The 24117-nt window shown below is 30.9% G+C and overlaps 1 protein-coding gene across 9 annotated transcripts in view; it reads left to right on the top strand.

Moving 5' to 3' along the window:
* The window catches only part of LOC143250930 (septin-7-like), a 59580-nt gene extending 36498 nt beyond the window's left edge, over positions 1–23082 (top strand). For all 9 annotated transcript variants that reach the window (XM_076502124.1, XM_076502131.1, XM_076502127.1 and 6 more), the window contains 11 exons: positions 6718–6824; positions 7154–7254; positions 7467–7601; positions 7943–8060; positions 9804–9896; positions 10451–10547; positions 12205–12256; positions 12799–12912; positions 15286–15421; positions 15665–15822; positions 21430–23082. In XM_076502124.1, coding sequence (XP_076358239.1) covers positions 6718–6824; positions 7154–7254; positions 7467–7601; positions 7943–8060; positions 9804–9896; positions 10451–10547; positions 12205–12256; positions 12799–12912; positions 15286–15421; positions 15665–15822; positions 21430–21481 — 1163 coding nt within the window. In that variant the 3' untranslated portion in view covers positions 21482–23082. The remainder of the gene's footprint in view (positions 1–6717; positions 6825–7153; positions 7255–7466; positions 7602–7942; positions 8061–9803; positions 9897–10450; positions 10548–12204; positions 12257–12798; positions 12913–15285; positions 15422–15664; positions 15823–21429) is intronic.
* Positions 23083–24117: the final 1035 nt, after the last annotated feature.

Raw genomic sequence — 24117 nt, 5'->3', positions numbered from 1 at the left:
AATCGAGGTTAAAAGTTAGACGTAGAGCAAGAGGGTTACGTTTGAAACCTTAGTTCATAATACTGAAGTAACGAAACATTGCTTTCATATTTAGGATAACTTAAGACTGACAATAATTTTAGTCAAGCTTAATAATAACCTCACCAGCTAACCTCATAATCACTTTATCTACTTACTTAATAATCATTTGGTTAATTAACCTGCTACATGTCACAGCTGGCCTGAAGAACCCCAGTATTAGTAAAAGGCCTCATTAGTTTCAGATGTATCAAATATAGGGTGGGTGACACGTTACATATTTTCCTTTGTTTTCACTCGTGAGTTATTAGAATTAACACTCATCACATCAGTTAACTTCATAATCACTTCATCAAATTGCTTAATAATCAGATTATTAAGTAGCTTAATAACCAACTCATTAACTAATTTAGTAATGAACGAGTTCTCACAAAAAAGCGTAGGTATGGTAAGTTATCGTTTATTGCTGAAATCGTTTAAAATGTACATTTATTTAAATGGTAATTATTCGTTTGGTTTGTTTTGAATTTCGCGCAAAGCTACATCAGGGCTATCTGCGCTAGCCGTACCTAATTTATCAGTGTAAGACTAGAGAGAAGGTACCTAGTCATCACCACCCACCGCCAACTCTTGGGCTACTCTTTTACCAACGAATAGTGGGATTGCCCGTCACATTATAACGCCCCCACGGCTGAAAGAGCGAGCATGTTTGATGTAATGGGGATTCGAACCCTCGGATTACGTGTCGAACGCCTTAGCCCACCTGGTCATGCCGGGCCGTAATTATTTGTATAGTTAAACATATTCATTAGTTTATCGCGGAAGCTCTGTAGATAAAGTTTAAAATTGTGTCCATTGACGTGTGTGGAGTTAGTTTGGTTTTGGAAAAGAGTATTTATATTTGTAATTAATATCGGAACTTCATTATTAAACATAACACAATCATAAGAACGTAAACTCGATTGAACTTTAACCTTTTACCCTTTTGTGTGTTTCTGGTCATCACTGATAGTTTCTCGATTGTTGCAAACAGGCAATACCAAATAATATTTTATGATATGCGTCTCATTGTCGTTTTTAAAAACAAAAATTTCATTGATTATATGTTTCTATGTACTCTAAAACCCCATACTTTAGGCCTGGCATGGCCTAATTGCGACTCAGTCCTCGCGAGTTCGCGTCCGCGTCGCGCTAAACATGCTCGCCCTCCCAGCCGTGGGGTGTATAATGTGACGGTCAATCCCACTATTCGTTGGTAAAAGAGTAGCCCAAGAGTTGGCGGTGGGTGTGATGACTAACCCCTAGTCTTACACTGCTAAATTAGGGACGGCTAGCACAGATAGCCCTCGAGTAGCTTTGTGCGAAATTCTCAAACAAACAAAAACAAAATCCATACTTTATCGACTGGTGCCTAATCACTGAGTGACGTCAATGATCATCAGAATGTTCCAGAATCTTTAAGTGTTCGTTGTGATGCTGTTTGTCACCTGCTGGAACGTGGCAGGTCAATACTTTAAAACGGCTTTCAGAATCTAACTTTAATATTTATTTATTCGAAAAAATATAATTAAATATCATACTAAAACAGCTGTTTAGAAGAGTTCTCGGAAATCGTGAAGCATTTTTAATGACGTGTTTTCAATCCTGGTTGGTCCATCTTATGTCATGCAAAGCATTAGGGTCGCAACACACTGATCCGACGAATAACGAAATATGTCAGTTGGCTGCGTAGTTTTCGAGTTTTCGATCGCATGATTCAAGCCACAATTTTGATTACGTATTGAATGAACGCTGTATGGATCTGTAGTCCGATAGTAAATAATATTATAATGTATTGGCTCAATTTTTAGGCACTGGGTCAATTCGACTACGCTTTGAATTGAGGCAATATGTTACGGCTCTAGGCTACTAACCTCAAGATGACCTAAGAAGGTCGAAACGTTGTTCTCTGCTTTGTTAGTAAAAGTGTCAATACCCATACTAGCCGTCTTAAGATACCCTTTTACTTCAAGTGGATTTGTTGTCATAACATGTTGAATATATTCGGCTACAAGTTAGATCAACGACTTTGTTTTATGTGGTTTGTCGTGGACCGTGTAAACAGTCGTAAACCACACGAGCAAAAATGTGGCTTTATTAGTTTAGAAACGTGTTTAAAAAGTAAATGGTACCTCTATGAAACCCATACTAGTACCAGAAATACGTAACAGGTCCAAGTTAATTCTGAACAAACTAGTATACACAATGTTCATGTTTTAGTATTTAAAATAAATGTTTAAAAATTTATCTTATCCAGCGAAAAAAGTTGTTTGTAATTATTGTTTTAAAGTTAGAAAGAACACGGGATAAAAAATGTTTAGCAGGATCCGAGGGCAAATTCTGAAACTAGCAACACAGAAATACATAAATATCAAAATATATTCAAACATACCGAAGTCCGTCTGTGGTCTATCGCCTTCCTCAAGGCCGTATCACACGTGTCATCTCGAAGAATTCACAGTTATGTAGAAACACGTGAGCGCCATTGTATAAATTACATTTACGTGTACGTTTAATAATGATGCTAAGAACACAATTCTTAAGATGTGCAGTAATAATATTATAGATAATAGTAAGTGTTAGAAATAATAAAACAAATACATATTTATTCCAAATATAACAAAGGAAGATTTTTTTTCTACTTTCTGTAGGATAACTAGAAAAAAAATGTTCGTACACACGTACAAAATTAAGTAAGGGGTGATGTATTTTATGAAATATTAATCCCACCACTGTCACTGTTTGTTTTTTAATACTAAAATGTAAAATGAGCAACTGAAATTACGAAAACGCCGTATTTTGTAACTAGCCTTCTATCTAAGTTCAAAGGTTAATTTCGGTAAAGTCTGAAACCTTCCTGCCAAAACAAATTTTATACGGTCATTATTATGTATATTAATATCCACCTATATGCATATTTGTATGCCAGTAGTTATAGTTTGTGCCTGCTTTCAAGGAATTCGAGCCCGGACATAATTCTGTCATCGTCATGCGATATGCCGCCGAATACGCTTCGAAGACTTTTCATTGTTCAGCAGTATGGCTGCGGGTGTCTTTAGATGGTTCTATGTTGCTTGGTTGGTAGTTCTAAATTCAGATTGGCGATGCCTGAACAGCCCATATGTCGTATGGTAGTGCATACGAATGTTTTCAACAAAGTTTCTCAAGAAAGAAACTGATTATTCGGATTTAACATCGTGATGACTATTTGTATATTCATGTGGAGAAGTATGCTCAGTTATAGAAGATTTGCCCCTTGTTGTAGTTCATGTATATCTTACTTGTAGTGAAATACTGTTACCCTAGGAGCGCACGTGCTTCACCGTCTTAGAATGACATACAATGTGACGTCTGAGAATCCGTGAAATGCCCTTACTCTGAAAATAACCATGTTTTCACCAGCTTTGGTATAACATTAACTCAGTGTAACGTCTAACAATAAGTGAAGCATAACCAGCCTCTGTAAAAATGACCACATTTCGCTATATTCAACGCGATGCATGGTTTTGATTAATTAATTAATCAGTGTTTAGAATTTAATCATTGATCGACAAAAATATTTTAGAAAAAAGAAAGATTAAAACTTAAACTCGTGCACTTCGTCAATCAGCTTGGGTTTTAGTATCATAAAAAAGTATAGGATAGATTTCATCCTAAGAATTATTGAAATAATTAAGTGGTTAAGGCACTCGACACCTCACTTGAGGGTTGCGGGTTCGAATCCCCGTCACAAGCTGTGGGGAAGTTATATAGTTATGGTCAATCCCACTGTTCGTCGGTAAGAGTTGGCGGTGGGTGGTGATGACTAGCTGTCTTCCCTCTAGTCTTACACTGCTAAATTGGGGACGGCTAGCGCAGAGAGCCCTCGTGTAGCTTTGCGCGAAATTAAAACGAAAAACGAATTAAATTGTATAAGAAATAAAGTATAGAGAGCAATGAATGTGATTATTTTTTTTAAAATCACATATAGAAAATGAAACTCCAATGGTAAATGGAACTATTCTTGACAAATGTGACACACACAGTGTTCTGTTATGTTAGCTGTGTATAATAAAATAGAATGGCATTGAGACTTAGTTGTGGATTTTCAAATGGAACACTTAATTTTGTTATTGCCTTATTAATGACCATATTGCACAGCACCATCTAGCGGAGTAAACTAAAAAAATGCCAGTGCATAACTGTGTAGCAGCAGTGTCAAGGCCCAGTGGATTGGGCGCATAACTCGTAATATGAGGGTCGCAGGTTTGAATCCCTGTCACACCAAACATGCTCGCCTTTTAAGTCTGGAGGGCATTATAATGTCGCGGTCAATCCCACTATATGTTGGTAAAAGAGTAGCCCAAAGGTAGGCGGTGGTTGGTGATAATTAGCTGCCTTCCTTCTAGTCTTACACTGCTATAATAGAGACCGCTAGCGCAGATAGCTCTCGTGTAGCTTTGCGCGAAATTTTAAACAAACAAACAGCGTCAATTGTTTTCTATTTACACTGACAAATGCTTCGTATTATCAGTTATTTTTTTTTGGGACGTGACCGCTGTAGTGGGTCACGTCATTTACGAGAGAGTGGAACTGTCAGTAACGTTCTAGAATATTGTACTATGAGATTCTGTTAACCTAACATCCAGTCTTCTGATGTAACAACTTTTGCCGTGTCGTTTGGTTCCCTAATTACAACACCACGTGGCATTATTCTCCCACGACCACTTCGGAAGAGATTAAGGAGCTGATATAAATGCAAGTCGCTGTAGAAACTTTTATGCTACTTGACTTTCTTTCTGGCAAACGTAGACGTCACTGTCAAAACAAGTTAAACTTTGCACACTTAAATGCAATTAAACATTTATAACATCTGTCGGATAAAGGTATTGTATGATGATTATCAGTAATTAATTTCGTACCAGGCAACAATTGTATTTGTTGATAGCGTATAAAAGGATTGATATTCATCAGTACATGCAATAGAAAAATAACGGCTTTGAATAAAATATATCAAGAAGGAACTTTCAGTAGTGAATCTTAAATTAATTTTGACTTGTCTCATTTTATCACATTAGTATTTTAAATTAACAATGCTGTCTTAATACATTTAAATTTATTAGTTTGCTAGTTCATGCACATTTTTGGTGCTAAAAGTTATTTCTATGACATTGATAAAATCAAATAATGCTGACTGAAAGTGTGAAGGCAGTATTTTAGTTTTCGGAGCTAATTTTTAGTGGATAATATATTTGCATCTCTGTTTAATATGATTTGAGTAATCCATGATTGAAACATCGCTTTTAAGAAGTCATCTACTTTGTCTAATATGGTGCTCAAAGCCATATTTGGCCATCACTTTGAAACTAGTGAAGTGGTTCCCATTAATTCTCAACGTTTATGGCTGGTAATTAAGATTCCAGTTGCTGACAAACTTTATTCAAAGTAAAATGAACTTTGCATTCATGGAATATGCATGATATCTCAACCCTATCAAAACACCTACGCTGACGTATAGCATGCTATTCATACCTCGTATACGATGATCCTTCTTATGTATATTTGCTACAAAAAGTATATTTGACTTTTTAAAACAATATTAACAATTGATACTTGTTAGTACTTTTGGCTGACCCGAGCGATAGGTTGAATGGCTACATGTACAGTACATCATGCATGACTGAACTTTGGATTTATTACATTTTGTGGTTTTTCCATCCTCATAGCAATCTATAATTTTTTCTGTCTGAATTTCATAAAATTTATTATTTTTGCTATCTTGTATGCACTGCTACCGTATTATTGCTAATCTGCTTTCCTGATATCTTTATGATTACAGTTTTCTTTCAAAGCTTTATACTTATAACAACAAACTGTTTGTGTTAGTATAGTAATTTTCAAAGTTTATTTATGTAGGCATGTACAATGTGAACATAACACTTTGTGAAGAAGGTTGTTTAATTTCTTTTGCCCTATCTACTTATTGTTATGTGTCATTCACCTAGAGTTGCATCTTTTTTCTTCCAATGCAAAAGATAGTTGCATGGTGATTTATCGTATGTGAAGTTAGACAGCTGTCTTTTCTGCTGGCAGTCAGGTGATCTCTTAAGGTAATGACCTATCACATGTTACATCAAGAATCACATGTAGCATAGATAGTACTAATTACCCTGAATAAGTCTGTTTTCAAAGATTTAAGCCACATGAAATTTCTTCAGTCTGGAACAAGAGATCACCAATGTTAGCTGAAATAGAACATCTTCAAACCTAATTCTCCAGTAGAGGCATTGTGAACAAGTAGAATGTATATTTTCACTGTGTTGTTTGATTTAATGTAAGATTGATTGTATGCTTGTGTTCAGTTTCCCTTTATTTCTTATTAGATATTGTGACAAATCTCCTTACTTAATAGACTTGTTTTGTCACTCCTATTAGAAATTGGTTTTAACCTGAAAATACCACATGTTCAGTGTGTCTCTGGGTAATTTTGACAGGAGAAATGTATCTGTAAAGACTAATGTTTTAGAATACATAAAAACCTCGGTAAGATAAAAGTACTTATAAAGGTTAGTGTTTTACAATGCATGAAAACCTCTGTATCATAAGTGTACTTATTATGATTAATGGTTCAGATGAAATGGTAGCAGTTTATTAATTGTTTATTCGTTTATCTTCTCACAGGAGAATCGGGCCTTGGGAAGTCAACTCTAATTAACTCCATGTTTCTGACTGATATTTATTCAACTGAATACCCTGGTCCATCCCATAGGGTGAAGAAAACAGTAGAAGTAAAAAAGCTAAATTAAATATTTAAATTTCAAACCTGTTTGATAAAAAATTTTTTTCAGTATCAAATTTATTATATATATTTGTATTGCTATATAGATCTCCATTTTGAAAAAGATATGATTTCTATGCTGACTTTTTGCACATACAATACTGAAAAATATAAGGATTATTTGGGATGTAATACAGTATATTATTATTATTTTTTGCACAAGCTTGTGTTTGAAGAATAATGTCTCCCAACATAAATATTTAACAATGAAACCATCAATGAAAGATATAAGAAAAAAAAAAGAATAATTTCCATATGTTTTTACTCTCTCTCTTTCAGGTTGAAACAACAAAGGTCCTCCTTAAAGAAAATGGTGTGAACTTAAGCCTCACAATTGTGGACACACCAGGGTTTGGTGATGCTGTAGACAACAGTGATTGGTAGGTTTCAGTAAATTAAACTAAAAAAAATGTTAACAGTAGGAAGTGTTTATTTATTAGCTTAGTTTAAGTAGAACTGCGAAAGAAATTGAAAAAGTATATTGAAAATGAAATGGGTACGAATTTGCAATAATGTTAGCAATAAATCGACATTAAACTGTATGTTATATCTTATAACATTTAAAATTCTGTGATATTTTTCTTTTTCACAGCTGGCAACCAATAATAAATTACATTGAAAGTAAGTATCAGGAATACTTGAATGCAGAATCCATGGTTCATCGTGGAAGTATAGAAGACTCTAGAATACAGTGCTGTCTCTATTTCATTGCACCGTCTGGTCACGGGTTAGTATTATTAGTAGTTCATTACAAAAAGTCTATTTTTGGAAATTTTCTAATGCAGTTTCACTGTTTTTTCTGGGGTGTTTTTTTTTTTACAATAAGCTACCCTGTTGTTAATTGCAATATTGTGTAATTTTTGTTTGTAATATTACTGGAAAAGTAACTTATTTATAATTAATATTAGTTACTGGTTAGTTTTGAAGAGCTGTTATTTAGGACAAACAAGGCTTCAATTTCTACTTTGTGCTGAAAGTAAAATGTTATTAAAAATATTGGTATGTATGCTTTATGTCAAGTTGTAGTGTAGGAGTTTGTTTTAATACTTTAACTTCTAACCACTACAGGTTAAAAACTCTTGATATTGAGTTTATGAAAAGAATACATGACAAAGTCAACATCATTCCTTTGATAGCCAAAGCTGACACAATGACATCAGAAGAGTGTGCCCTCTTCAAAAGGACGGTAAGTCGGTTACCAGTTTTAAGGTTTTATTTTAGTAATTTTATAAACAGTGTTATAACATTTTGGTTTTGTACAATATTTTGAGCAAAATATCACTGGTGTATTAACTTTGGTGTTACCTTTTGTTTTTACATTAAAAACACTGTATAAGATTGAAATGTACAAGGAAAAGGAACTTTTTGTGAACACCCAAGTTATTACTGAGGTAGAAGTAAATAAATGTTATTTCTTGATGAAAAATTTCTCTTAGACATGGAATAATGAAACTGACCTGATGCCATCTGACATAACTTAGTGTTTAGGTTTCACATCTATATATACTGTAGGTGTGTTTGATGATCTAAATGCTAATCAAGCTTTTCTAAGCTTAAATAATCAATAGTATTATTGGAATCTCCCATTTTTAGACATTAGGATATTTCTAAATTAATGGATAAACTTTTAATTTTTCTGTATGTAGGTTAAGTGGATATGTTAGAGTAAAATGAATGTTTAAAAGAGAAAATACATGGTAACAACAATAACAAATAAGAAACACACTTCATTCTGCAGAGTGTATTTTAAAAACTTAAGTTACTGGAACTCTATATTTTCAGTACTGTTTGAAGAAATTTTTACAATATAAGTACTTTATTAGTAAACGAAAATATTATGTATAGAAACTTAAAACATGTTTAAATTGTATAAACACTAGCAGACAACTGTAAAATATTTGTGGTTAAGTTAGTATCTTCATGAAACACTACTTCAATAGATACAGGATTTCTAAAATAATACAAGAGAATTATTGTTAGACACTAAAACTTACAAGTCCACTTGTTCTAGGCCTAATACCAATTAAGCCTTTATGAAGTATGACCTATTTTCAATGAAGAGATAAATTAATGCTGTAACTCGTATTAGTTTAGCTTGGATTAAATTTTACCACGCTTAATACTATCAAAACAAACAAATAATCTTATGTTATCCTATAACCTATCATTAGACTTTAAAAAAAAACAACTTTGTTAACCATTTCATATCCAAAATATGTGCAAAATTATATTTATACCCTCCTTTGGTTTACATCTATTAAAATGGAGGGTGCAAACCTGAGTGCTTAGATAGCAAGGTACATGTGCATTTTTACGACAAGCAAAAACTTAGAATTATTATAACAGATGTTTTGCAGAAAATACACAGATCTGGTGAAGACCTAAGTACAAAACACCACAATGTTATTTATCTAAGTGGTCTTCAGGCAGATATAGTTTGCAGATGCATTGAAACCAATATTCTACTTTCCTTAATCTGTTCTTTAGGCATGACCTACACTTGTGAAATTGTCAAGTTATTTCATTGTGCAATGTTACTATGTTGTGATTGCTGTAATTGTAAATTTGTTTAAATATTGAAATTTCTTAATTTATGATAAAATATGAGAAATATACTTTTAAAGAATGTTCTGGTTGTATAAACAGTATCTTATTAATCAGATTTAATGTACTTACCCTTAATCTTAATACAATATTTATTTTATATATTTGACAAAATGTTTTTGGTTAAGAAATTAAGACTTGTTTAATCAGTGGAATTATTCTAAGTGTGAATAGTTGGTTTGTTTTATTATCAATGCATTTATTGTTCATTTCTCTATTACTCATTTGTATTATCACAGTTGAAATAAAATGACTCCATTGTTAATACAATATTTTTATGCATGAGATTTCACGTAATGAAATAAATTTAAATAAATACTTTCAGATACTTAATGAGATAGCACAAAATAAAATAAAGATTTATGAATTTCCTGACTGTGATGACGAAGAAGAAAAAAAGTCGCACAAGCTCATGAAAGTAAGTTCAGTTATAAGTTTGTTCATTCATAACTTCATTGTAAGAAAACAAAAGTTTGATTGTCAGTGTTATCAATGTCCAGGAACACTTAAAATAATCTTTTAAATGCATACATTGGTTGTAAAGCAATATGTTTTTTTTCATTTATGTACGTTTCACCATATGGTTCTTTATTTATGGAAGGAGTTCTTTGAAATGCTGAAGAGAGTATTTCTTTTGGATTTTTTCTGAGTATTTAGCATGTTTACATTTCAAATTGTATCCAGAATTGGGATATATTTGTTAAATTTCATGTCATATTGACTTTATTCAATATCAGGCAGATTGAATAGGCTGTGAATTGATAAAATACTGTTTCTTTAGATTGAATTTTTTTTCTTGTTAAATATTAGAAGTAAATACAAAATCTCATAATAAACTCAACCATATATTTAATAGCATTGTAAAATTATAAAATGAATGTCATTAGTAGTTAGTTTTACTCATTGCTTAGCCAGTTCATGTTTAGTAGTTTCTTAAATATGAACAGTGAAAAGTTCCCATTTTTTAATTAGGCTCGAGTACCATTTGCAGTGGTAGGAAGTAACACTTTAATTGAAGTAAATGGGAAGAAGATACGAGGAAGAAGATATCCCTGGGGAATAGTAGAAGGTAAACGTATTATGTCAATAATTATTGATTTTCTTCTCTGTTATATTCTACTCACTTTTAGTACAAAATCTTCTAAAATAGTATGTCTCTCATAAAATTGTAATAATAATAATAAAGATACTATCTTAACTTAGGGAAATTGTCCAGATTGTGAGTAACTAGTATTTTCTGTTATGAGATATTGTGTTGTTTCTCTGTTAATAATATCAGAGTCACCAGGTGCTGTTAACTGTATTTATTTCTTAAACAACGAGTTAAATTTATAAATATAATTAAAAAAAATAAATAGAAGTTATGATAAGAAAATCCATTTTATGGTCATTTACATAAAATATCGATCATTTGTAGCTCTAATTTTTCATGTTTTAACTATCTTTGTAGGAAATTTTCTTAAAATGTTAAAGTTCTTGAAATTAGCTGATGAATTAATAATAATCTACATTTCTGTAAAATTAGGCTTGCATAGGCTTATACTTGTGTCTCTTACACTTAGTGCAAGCAAACTAGTATTTTTTTTATTTGTAAATAAAATATATTAAGAAACAAGCTGAATACCTGTCAAATGACAAGAAATAATGATTCGTTTTTCTTTTCAAAATTATATCCAAATGTTTCAGGAACATGTTTTTCTAAACATTAATTATAATCTTGTAACAATGTGTATGGAGAGGGACTGTTATACAAACATTTTTTAAGTGATGCTTGATTAGAATTCTGATTTTTCAAAGACATATTCCTACTTTGTCAATTGTATGACCATGCAAATTAACTGTGATGGAAAGGCAGTAAATTTATTATGAATTTTGGGATCTTCTCTTCAAACTCATTCCTGGTTTGGGCACTGTTAGCCTGCTGAACTAAAGAAGCACACTTTACTTTAGGTGTTTTCAAAATTGAAATGTGCTGTGGATAAGACATATAGGTTTATTATAGAGTTGTAGCCAAGTGTTTTGATTAGACAAAATTTGGTGATGTTGCATCAGTGTATCTCCTTGATAACCAAGCAAATGTAATGGGAAATTTTAGTCTGTTATTATTTGTTTGTAATTTTAAACATGTAGTGGTTCAGTGTTATTATTTACCATGATCTTTCTCAACCTATTCTCAAGTCTAGTTATACACCCAAAGTAGCACATCATTTTATGTACATAGTTAGCTGGAAGAATTTTAAAAATACAAACTTACTTTTTCATGACAGAAAGCACTTTCATTCTGTGTAACTTGTGAGTCGGTTGGCACTGTAATGGTCAAGATATCAGTGCAACAGGTGGACAGACAGATTTTTGTCCTTGTATGTTTAGAAAATAGAGTGATAAATGATGAAACTTGTTCACAGTTTCAATAGAGTGGCCACTGATCATTTATTTGTTTGCTAAAATATTCAACAAAGTGTATTCTTTTGAAGAATATTTTTAATCTGTTGTATTTTTTACAGCCTTTATTTTTCAATAATATTTTATCCTTATTTTAGGTTATTTAGTAGCTTTTGATTATTGTTATCCAGATAAGAATTACCAGAAATAATTCTTAAGTATATGTAACATGAAAGTTAACTAAATAAAACAAACCTTTTGTAAAGTGCATCATTCTAGTTACATGTTGAAATTTGTAGTTTAATGAACAAAAATCTTATTGATAGTTTTTGTTTTTTTAATAGTGGAGAATTTGGAACATTGTGATTTTATTGCTTTGAGAAACATGCTGATCAGGTGAGTCGTGTAATTTGATTTGAAGATGAGCTTTAGACAAAATGTCAGTTTTTGTTGATTTTTTTTCTTTCCATTTTATGTTTATGTTCACATCTAACTAAAGTTATAGGACGGTCACTTAGTTGTGTCAACCTATTGCAGTTTATATTTATTTATGATTTGTATTTTACAAAACTTGAATCCTTTAATGAAACTTAATATAATATAGTGTGATATTTACATAAATAAAAAATAGTTTGACTATTGTTGTACTGTGATGTTTTTGAACATTATCAATAGTTTAATTGGCTTTTCAAAATACCAAACAGCTCAGAACATAATGCATACTGGTGTAGTAAATGTGTGTTGTTTCTTTCATAATTTTACTTTAATTTTCAAGAGACATTATAGTGTGCATTTATTACTGGATTTATCATTTCATGAGAAATAGATAATGCCAAGAAATAAAATGTAAAGTTAAAAATATCTTTGGTGCATTTCTTGTTAAATTAATGTAGTTAGTGTTTGAATCAGAATTAATTGAAATCATTCCTCTGCTGTAGGACCCACATGCAAGATCTGAAAGATGTTACTAATAATGTTCATTATGAAAACTACAGATGTCTTAACCTTGCAGGTGTTGGAGCTGATGGAACTTCAAATGCTATACCAAACAAGTTAGTCTTTCAGATTGTGTTCGTTGTTATATATTTGTCTCATAATAGCTGCTTTCAAGATTTATGAAAATCTAGGCAATAACTTTCTTTAAAATTCCTGAAAAAGTTCAGTCTGAAAGTTAAAAAATGAAGTTATGAATAAGGGAAGTAAAACTATTCTTCAGCATGTGTTCTAAACATTTAACTTTGCCACATAAGAAAGTTTTGGATTTTTACTGTTGTGCTATTTTATAAATTAGTTATATATAGTTGATCTTGAATTCTGTAAGAAGTGCTTGATAGACAGCAAAACGTTCTTATATACAGGACAGTTTTGCCAGTACTACTATGTCATTGTAAAGAACAAACTATGATCGCTTTTAGTGGGTGACATTTTCCCATTTATTTACTAGGTTTGAAATAATAACCACTGAATTACAATCAACATTTTATTAGTGATTGTGTTTTTTAAGGTTTCAACTAAAACCACATTAAAATTTACTTCATTTTATGATACCATAGGTGTGAAAAAGTGTTAGGACAATGTCAATAATTAGATTTCAGGCTACTTTAAAAGAATAATGGAAGATAAATCATTGTGAAATGCAAGATTCTATTAATTTTCATATTTAGTACAACAGAAGCTCAGTGAAAGTGCTTGAGTTCAGCAAACAGTTAATATTTTGTGTGTGTCCCTTTTGCTTTAAGTCCAGACAATCTTTTAGGCATTGTTGCAATGTATGTAACCAAAGTGTCCTTTGGAATTTTACTCCAAATGTCTCCTATACACTCCAAATAATTTATTAGGAAGTTACTTTTGATTTGTCAGGTTTTTGATCTATCAAATCCCAGATTTGATCTGCTCAACTAGGTTTGGATCAGGGCTCTATGGGAGTCAGTGCATCATTTTGAATGATTCCAGCAGCTTTTCTCTAAAGTAATTTTTACATGGGTTGGGTGAGTGTTTGGAGACAATGTCTTCTTGATGGTAGAATCCTTTACTGACAATACACAAACCACTGGATTATCATTTAATTGTACTTCTGCTGGTCCATTATTTCATCTATTTTGCAAATATCTCCTGTTGACTCAGCAGAAGCAAGCAACCCCCAAACCATCACACAGTCCCCCCCATGCTTTGTTGAAGATGCTATGCAATGAGGTAAGTATATTTCATCTTTCTTCTGTCAACTGTACAACCTACACTTAGAACCAGATGTTTCAAACTTGGACTCATCTGTCCATAACACCCTTTTCCATTTAGCAAAGTTTAGCTTCTTGACAATATTGAGAGATCGAAGTAAAGGTTTTGTAATTGCTACATGATCAAATCTTCTATTCTTTGAGTTTTCTTGACACTGTAGGTTTGGACACTTTTCTGTCATTTGGCGCGTGGTCGTTTATCTCATGCTTGAGATCAGTGGCAGTCTTCCTTCTATCCTACAAGCTGCACAAACGTAGGTACTTAACATCAGTATCATGGAGTTTAAATGTTCTGCCTCTTCCTTTCCTATTTTCAAATTTACTTGTCTTGGTCTCACAATTTAGGGTGTACTTAACAGTGTATGGGGATCATTTCAAGTTTTTAGCAATTTATCAGAAAGTCCAACCAGCAACATGTAAAGCTTTTATGTGAACTCTCTGCTCTACTTACAGTTCTCTATGCTTTTTGTGCTGTGGCATGACAACAAAACTTAATATATAGTGTTAAACACTGTTTTTATCAAAGTTTATTTGTGGAGTGCTATTAAATTGATTTCTTCTGGCATACACCAACACCATATGCTAGCTTCTTTCTATATAGTCAAGACACTGCATGGGGTACCATGACAGTTATTTCAGACTCCAATATTTGATCAGTGTGTTCATTCAAGCAAAACCCTTATGACATGTCTTCATTACAAGTAAACAGGAATTCTAAAGAATAAGCATTCTCACCCTGACTCATTCAGTTGTCAACATGGATCAGTAAAACATTATCATAATTTTGAAATTTAAATTCTGTAATGGCATGGGAAAATTAGTCCCATAAAATGGAAAAAATAGCAAAATATTCTCTTGTCCTAACACTTTTGGCACAGTACTGAACACATGATTCTACTCTTCATTCTAAATTTGGGTGTGAAAGCTATAGAGGTTTAAGACTTACCTGAAGATGTTTTATAAAGAAATTTAGGTTGATTATTATTAAATAAAAACAGTAATGATCATAAATCAGATACAAACCACAAACTCTAAAAGATTCTTATAAAGTAGTGCAGAGGACAATTTAAATGAAGATGTTTACTTTTCATAATGTTGAATAAAAACATACATTTAATTTCCCTTCTGACATTTTATCATTTCAAATCATTCTTGTTAATTGTATGTTTAAATTTTTATTTTACCTACAAGAAATCCTCTTTCACAATTGGAAGAAGAAAAGAAGGAACACGAATTAAAAATGAAGAAAATGGAGAAGGAAATGGAACAAGTTTTTGAAGTAAAAGTGAAAGAGAAAATGCAGAAGTTGAAGGATTCTGAAGCAGACGTAAGTAAAAAATATAATAATTTGACAAATGTGTTTTTTATACATAGGATATTTTAACCCCGTATGATAATCTATATTACCTACTCTCTTTATATTTTGATTATTTCTGAAAATCTTTATTTTTTTTTTTTGCTTCCTAAGCATTCTGTGTTTCTCATCTCAGGATATATTTGTTTTAAGTGATAGTTTCAACAGCTCTGTGTGTTATAATGAAATATAATCATCTCTTTCATTCAATAACAGCTCCAGTGTAGACATGAACAAATGATTAAGACCTTACAGCAGCAGAAGAATGAGATAGAAGAAAAAAGAAAACAATTTGAAAAAGAAAAAGCAGCATTTGAAAGTTCTAATGGAGATACTACTATTCACAAGATACATGTGGATTCCAACTCAAAAGAGTAAGTCTCTTTTCTTAAATGTTAATATATTGGGATATGACTTTTTCTAATTTCGCCATCAAGGCTTAGCATAGATTAATATATGAAAAGACCAAGCTGTAAAACATAAAACAGTCAGCTTTGTAATGTTATTCCTGATAGGGGATCTGCCTAGTATGATGTGAGGAAACATTCCAGATTTATGGCTGTGGTTCACATGAGACATATACCATAAAAATCATAACCTAGCACATAATTATTAGAATTAAAATTAATTTGAATGAAAATGTCGTAAACGTTTAATTCACAGATCAAAAATCGGTTCATTTCTGCACAAAATTTACCTTGGTTATATTTAGTTATACCTTTTTAAGTGTATGACAATGAAAATGTATTTAGTAAACACTATTTTACAGCACTACATTTTGATGTTTAAATGTGCAATCAGTGTGCAACATAGTTACTACAGTATTAAATGAAAGAAATATCAGAGCTAGGGTATCTGTTTAGGGTAAAAAATAGTTAAATACTTATTCTGCAATATTTGTTTAAACTTCTTTTTAATTCCATATGTGAAATACATGAATTATACAAGACTAATTATTTTGTTCTAAAAATGCTTACAAAAATATTCATGGTATGTTACACCAATCATGGTTTGTAAAATATTGAAATTTTAGTTTTTTATATTTTATTTTCTCACAGGTAAGATCTTGTTTGCTGAAGTGGTTATGGTAATGAAATTGTTTTTTTTTTTTTTGTTGTTGAAGCATCACAGGTTTATTGGAGTTGAGCTTTGGAAACTTCTTATTTGTTTGTATAGAACATATAAAAATCCATTGTATTATATTTGTAATATCTGTAGTGGATAAAAGTTTCTTTTGTTAGGTATTTTGAAAGACTTGTATAATCAATATGATTGCTTGAATGTTTTCTTGAAACATTCATAGGCCTGTGGGTGGAATAAAGATCGACACTTCCTCACTTACCAACTTATCACAGTCTGTGTCTGCTTGTTGCTGCCTTATGTAAAATGGCACTCAGCTCTGTATTGGTACAGTCCGTGGCTTGCTAGAATCAAATAGTGTTTACTGCAATTACCTTATATTCTGCTCTTCTTGTATGCAATTTTATAAATGTGTTTCCAGTTATCAAGTTGAGTATAAGTAAGGAGAAATGCAAATTCAGTAAAGATTACTTGGCTGTTTGTAACATCAGCCCTCAATAGGTGCTTATTTCAGCCAAAATAACTGTTGCTGAGTTGGATCATAAAAATAGGTCATACATATATAATATATATAAATAAAGAAATTTCTACTAGAATCCAACTGTGATAAAATTCAGTAAAACTAAAAATAAGGTTGTTGGAGAATGATTGTACATCAGCAAATGTTTAGGTTGACATTGAGTACATTTTGCTTTAACATTTAGCTGAGCCAATGTATTTTACAACACAAAGGGATATTAAGAGTTCTATTTTGTTACAAGCTGTGATGAACAAACTAATTTAATATTTATTATGCAGCATATTTCCTGACAAATTCGATAAACATATGTTATCAACTCTAGTCTGAGATAACCGTAAAAATGCTGATTTAAATACTTTTACAACATGTCACAAATGTTTAAAACAAAACACCTCAGTTGAAATATATAGTAAATTAAATTCAGAATGGAATTTATATGAAAAGGTAGACAGAATGAATCACACAAATTGGCATACAGGAGATGTCTGAACAACAAAAAAAAATTTTTTTTTATATATTGAATGTAATCACAAACTTGTTAACATGATATAAATGTAAGATATAGTTAACAATTTTATGCTTTGTTTGAAATTTCAAGGTATAACTTTTTGAAATTGTTCATATAAACATTTCGTTACAGACTCTCATTTAACTATCTACATACACAGTACTATTCTATAGATAAAATAGTGTATCAATGACTTTTTAAATTCTACAGGTCATCTTATTTTCTCTGAAAGGCTAGTAACTTCTATGATGATAACACCCAATTAATTCGCTCTAGTCTCTTAACTGTCAGTGATGATAAGGAACAAAATTTTTTATATTTCATTAACATCTGGCTTTAAGTTTACAAAAAAAATGTATTTTTTCATAAAATTTTATTATTAAACATGTACAACTTTAATTAAATATCCTGTGAAACAATAAAAACAATATTTTGGTAATTCAATGAGAGAGATATTCCTCTTTACATGCCCTCAGCTATCTTATTCGAACATTTAAAATTTTCCATAATTTGTGACGGTTTTGTCAGACACCATGAGCATTATTGAGATATTTGTTGTAATCATATTTGAATTGTAATCATATTTGCTTAGACTGAATAACAGTTCTCTTACTGTAAGCAACAAGAACTAGGCTATTTGAGCTGTCTAGTGACAGCGGACATCTTGTATATTACACAATGTACATTATCAGTTGAAAACATTCTGAGTAGTAATTTTACGTGGAAAGTTAAATACTTTCAACAGTCTTAAGATCTGACAGGTTTAAAAAGTTGTGTTTTAATAACATACACATCAATAAGTAATGTGGCATGTGTGATTTTCACTAGCTAACTATTAATAATTAAATAACAAGGTGTGTTACAGAAACTTCAAGATTTGTTCTTTATTTACCATTATATTTCCTTTTTGGTATCTTCCCTGTAGTCTGGATATTTTTTGTGGATGCCTTTCAAGAAAGGTTTGTATGTAAAGTTATAAAGCAATATGGTTGTGATATATGTTTGTGTGTTTTGATTTCTCAAAACAACAATACACTAACAATATCAGCTTTACCATATTCTGTTTAACTTAGCATTTAAACGAAGTATTTTTTTTTACACGTTATAGTTTTTAATTGCTTTATTGTCAAACATTGCCACTATAATTTTAGCATTTATTTATGTACTCATTGTATGGAATTAAAAAATGCAGTGTGAAAAGATTCGACAAGTAGCTGGTAAAAATCTAGAAGGGGTAACTTGGCATTGTTTTGTAATCAAGACCAACACATTGTTATTTAATTATCTTTTAAATGTGAAACTAAATATTTCTATCTTATTTTTATCGGGTAGGACTGTTTTATACTTTTAAACTTTAAAGAGAAAAAAAAATACTTCAGTGATGCATACTTTACAAATGTGGGTAGAATTTGGAAATAAGTCAATATTTATGCATTTTGTACTTCAAGAACATTTTATTACGTTTTGAAAATTTTTTTCTTATATTTAACTGTTGTGCAAGTTTTTATTTGTAGTATAGCATTCAATTCATAATGATTTATTAACCTCAAATGTAGGTTAATGTTTATATAAGTTAAGTTTCCAGTCACATGGAATTGTTGTTTTTAGGTAATTAATATTATAAACAGTTGTTACTAGGTCTAAAAATATATAAAGAAAGGCTAATTTTATATACATTAATAACTAAAACTTAAACAACTAAAGCAACAAATTATTCACGTGTTTATGCAGTGTTGGAACTCAATATTAAGGAAAAATTCATTTGCTATTGGGTGAATTAAACAAAGAATTGCATTGTTTACTGGGTGAAATATATCTACACTATTATTTATTGTTCTGGGACATTTCTAGTGTAATGTAACATTCCAGGAATCCTTATCTCTTCCACTACTTCCTTACAGTCATGAGTTACAAAATATATTTCCTGTGAAGACATAAAACTTGTATTAAATACCTGAGGTGAACTATAGATGCATTAACATTTATTTAAGTAAAAAAAAAAAAAAAGAGAGCAGATTGTTAAGCATGGTATTTGGGGGTACTTGTAGGAAGTTTGCACAAGCATGCTCAATATAAATAACTTTTTGCAGTAGTGAGATAAATGATTATCCATGTGTCATTGAATTTCACACAACTTAATATAAAAGGAAAGGAAACTTGTATATCAAAAGTAATACAGTTGTAGTCTTCATTTTTGACCAATTTTTAAACAAGTGCAAGGGTTATAGTATTCTTATAAGTGAACTATCTTGTTCCATATATATTTTTTTAAATGTAATAATCCTCATTCTAGTTTACACTACAGCAACTAATGCTTGATTTGACATTATATCCTTTATTTTGTTGAAAAACTAAATCCTAAGCATAATTTAACAAGTCCAATCTCATATTTATGTAACTGAAATATTTACATCAAACCAGTGTTGAAGACATGTTAAATTAAAAATCCAGTTTCTGTTTTTGTCTTATTCATCACCTAGGTTATGCTTTTCATTAACATTAAAAAGATTTAATGAATCTAAAATAGAATGAAATAATGTAAGAAACCAAACTGATTTTGTGGTGGTATTCAAGCTATTTCATTTTTAAATTTAAGTGAAGCTCACTTCCTCTGGACATATCTTGCAATCTAGAATTCTTTAGTACAGTTAGCTTGTGGAACTGTTTTGTGATCTTTAAAGCATATTAAGTTTTTTTTCTACTGTAATTGTCTCTAAAAGATTGCAAGTAGTCACACTGGGGAGGCAAATCATTAGATATCACTGAAACAATCTAGCACAAAGTGCTAGGAAGCTCAAATCTCTCATGCAGTTTGTGAGATCATACAACTTGCCTGAAACTTCTGTGAAGAAATTATTATTATATTGTTATTTTTTTTGCCAAGTTTTTAATGTAATATTTGTTAGTTACTAACATCTGTGTATGTAATTCAAAATATTTTTGAGGTTTTTGTAGATGCATCACTAATTGCTTGCTTGAAAAAGGTAAAAATAAAAACAAGTATATTTGATGTATTCAGTTTACTTGTTGAAGTGTCGTAATTCTACATTTGGTACGGGTGCTGTAATTTCTGTGTTTTCATAACATTTGTATTTCATTACCTCCTATTATAAAAACCCAAGACCTGTCACATGCCAGGTAAACATTCTGTCAACTAAACTAAATGGTTAACCCTATTATACTTGATAGTATGCCTCTTTCTAATAACTCAGCCTACTGCTGTTCTTTCACTCTCAGACAGAAGTCTTATCCTAGTTCATTGTTTCAGGATCATGAGATGCCCCATATCTGACACCAATGTGGTAATTTCTATCTCTTCACAATACAGGCAAGACAAGCGACCTACTATCCTAACTACAAGGTTAACCCTTCATATTTACACGCAAACCACTTTCTAACACCTTGTACTCCTACATGTGCGTGCTATATTTAACTTTTACTAAAGCTTGTATATTTCATCCATAACTGGAATTTCACCTTACATTTACAGAGATGATTAAAAGACATCATTACAGGAACATGAAAAATATTTATAGAGGATTTAAAAAATATACACATCTAGCAGCCTCTCAGTAGTTTTATTTATCACTAAAAACATTACGAAGTTGAGAGCATTTCTTCTATACTCAAGTAAAAACTTTACACTATTTGGTGATTGTGGTAGTGAAAATATGTTATTGAATTAAACTGCTGTTAGTTATCTTTCATCAGCATCAATGTTTAATCCACTACTCTGTATCATACAAATCAAACAAATTGCTTTGAAATACAAAAATAGCTAGAAACAAATGTTTTATCATTTTCATACCTCTTGGTAATTTTGGCTGTTTATAAATAACCATTGTTGAAAGCTGTGTTATGTTTGTGTTACAGGCATTTGGAATGCAAAGAGAAGAAAAAGGAAAAGAAGAAAGGCCTATTTTAACTGTTTTTTCAAAACATGTACATTCTTTGACCACAGCTACCATCTTGTCTCACATTTCATCCAGATTATGACTTATCTTAGGGATTCCCCCCTCCATTCCTGTCATCTCAAGGACCTAAATGTTGCATGTCTGAAGCTAACCTTTGTTGTGGAACAGTGCATATAAACACAGCCTGTGTGTGTGTGTGTGTATTATTTTAACTTTAGGTTTAGTTGCTAATATCCATGCCTTCATGTGTAAAAATACCTTTTGTATTGTCTTGAATTTTCAGATGCTAATATCTGAACTTGCCATATTACATTTTCACAAAAATGGGGTACAATAAACTATTTTAAATCACTACAGATCAATATTTTTGTAAGAACAAGTAGCACCCTTACACATTTCAGTAATTGTTGCTAAGTATGTGAGTTTTAAAGTGTAATGGGTTTATTTTCTTATAGAGTAGTTTAAAGTTTCTAACAGTTTTAACCTTGTAACCAAATGTACTGTGGTTGTGCACAGTTGTATGAAAAACCTGTATTTATGTAATAAACAAGGTACATTTTTTTTTTATATTAGAATTCTTACAAGTTATAAAAGCATTTAAAAAGAAACTAAGTTCTCCACTTATCTTTCAAGAAGAGGCTAGAACAGGTTCTAGCCATTTTATCATGCTTTAAGTTGTGGAAGTTACAATTGAAATTGTTTGCTATTTAGTTAGTATTATGAAATCAAGACAATTATGGAGAAACTAGTGCTCTTAGTTTCAGTGCAAAATAAAAAAAAAAAAATAATCTTAAAACACTGTACCAACAGGACTACATATATACATAGTTTAATATGTATAACCATCTCCTAATGTGAATACATAAATATAGTTTGTTACAAACTATTATAGTTCATCCCACATGAAAACTTTTCATATCACTAGTACATTCAAGAAATTAAACAGTTTCAGAACATAATCTACTTATCTATCCAACTCAAATGCTAACAACGCTCTTGACTTTTGTTTTATGCTAAGGTACTTTTATATACCAAGGTTTGGTATCATTTTTTAAATTGCCTCTCATTTTGATATATCCCCTACATTTTACATAAATCATAGGAAAATGTTTTTGATGTAGAAGATTGAAAATCTCCAGCCACTTGTCAATACATAGAATTTCTCATAATATTGAATATTTTAGAGGTTAAGTTGTAGCAATAGTTGGGTGAAGGGAATGATAGTAAACTACCTGTATAATCAAGTGTGAATAACATACTGTCTTGTGGTGTGTTATATAAAACTGAAGCATATGCACACAAGGAAGTCTAAAGTTGTGTGTACATTGCAGTACAGTTGGACATTTGTTCCTTCTGTCTTCCTTGATATAATGCACTGAACTGCGACATATAAATTGTTTTCAAAGTACATAGCAATAAAATAGGTACAACTTACTTTTAGATATTTGTCTTTTGTTTTACACTTCCAGTGTTATGATACAATGGGATATAAAAATTTGTAGTATGTACTTAATGGAACTGTGTGATGTAATACTTCTTACCTTGTAATGTTGTACAATTTTTCCTTTTATAATTTTTATTTAATGGAATAAATTTAAGACTGTCAATTTAATTTAAGCCTAGTCTTTCCTTTTTTATAAAAAAAAATCATGGAGCATAGTTTTCATATTAGGGTGTGATATTTTACACTACGTAATAAATGTTCTCAAGTGGCTCAGTGATGAACGTAAGGATTTTAAACATTACAAAGCCACTTGAAGGCATTTATTACTCACATTAGAACTGAATTAAAGGGCTACTATCATCACACTTGTACTGAATCATATTTATTCTCTTTTGTATTGAAATTAGTGCTTTTCCTTCCAAAAACACATTTCTAATATCTTTGTCATCTGAATTATTTCTTACAAGTAAGTGTAATAACTAACTATAAAGAACTACAACTTCCACATACAAAAATATTAGACTACAACTCTAGCAAGTATCTTAATGATATTACACAATTCAAACTTTAATTTAAACAAAACAGGAAAGAAAAAAGCAAAATAAAATGTTGGTCTGTTCTGATAATTTTGTGTAATAGGCTTCCTTTATTTTATTTATAAATGAAAGCTGGAAGAATTTGGGTTACTATTTATTAATTTTTCTTAATTAGTTAATGGGGTTTTTAATAAATCAGTTTGTTTTTTCACAAAATGTTTTAAAAATTAAAACTACAGGTAACATTAAACAAATTAATTCATGAGTTTTAAAGAGATAAAGCAGTATGAATTCAATAAATAGTCTTAATCCTACAGTAACAGCCAGCTTTTAAGAAAAAATCAGCTATACATTCCTTTACTTTATCAAAAAGTAAGACACTTTGAAAAATGAAAGTTTTAATTGCACTAAAGTTAGTTTTTGTGTAAAGGCATGCTTCACAAAGGAAAATATAAACCATTTCTAGGGGTGCTTACACATCATTTGATATTTTAAGATAAAATGCATATCACAAGCTCAAAGTTTTAAGGAAGTTATACATTTTTCTTAATGTTTTGCATAGCCCTGAGAAGAGGTGAAAAAGTAACAAACTTCTTAATGGTCTTTTTCTTAGTCTAATAGTAAATGTTAATTAACACCGGATTATTGCACAAAAAGCCAAATGATA

Source organism: Tachypleus tridentatus, chromosome 5 (genome assembly GCF_004210375.1).
Source record: "Tachypleus tridentatus isolate NWPU-2018 chromosome 5, ASM421037v1, whole genome shotgun sequence".
Lineage (NCBI taxonomy): Eukaryota > Metazoa > Arthropoda > Merostomata > Xiphosura > Limulidae > Tachypleus > Tachypleus tridentatus.
Note: the sequence above shows the minus strand (reverse complement) of the source record. Positions and strands in the feature narration are given on the sequence as shown.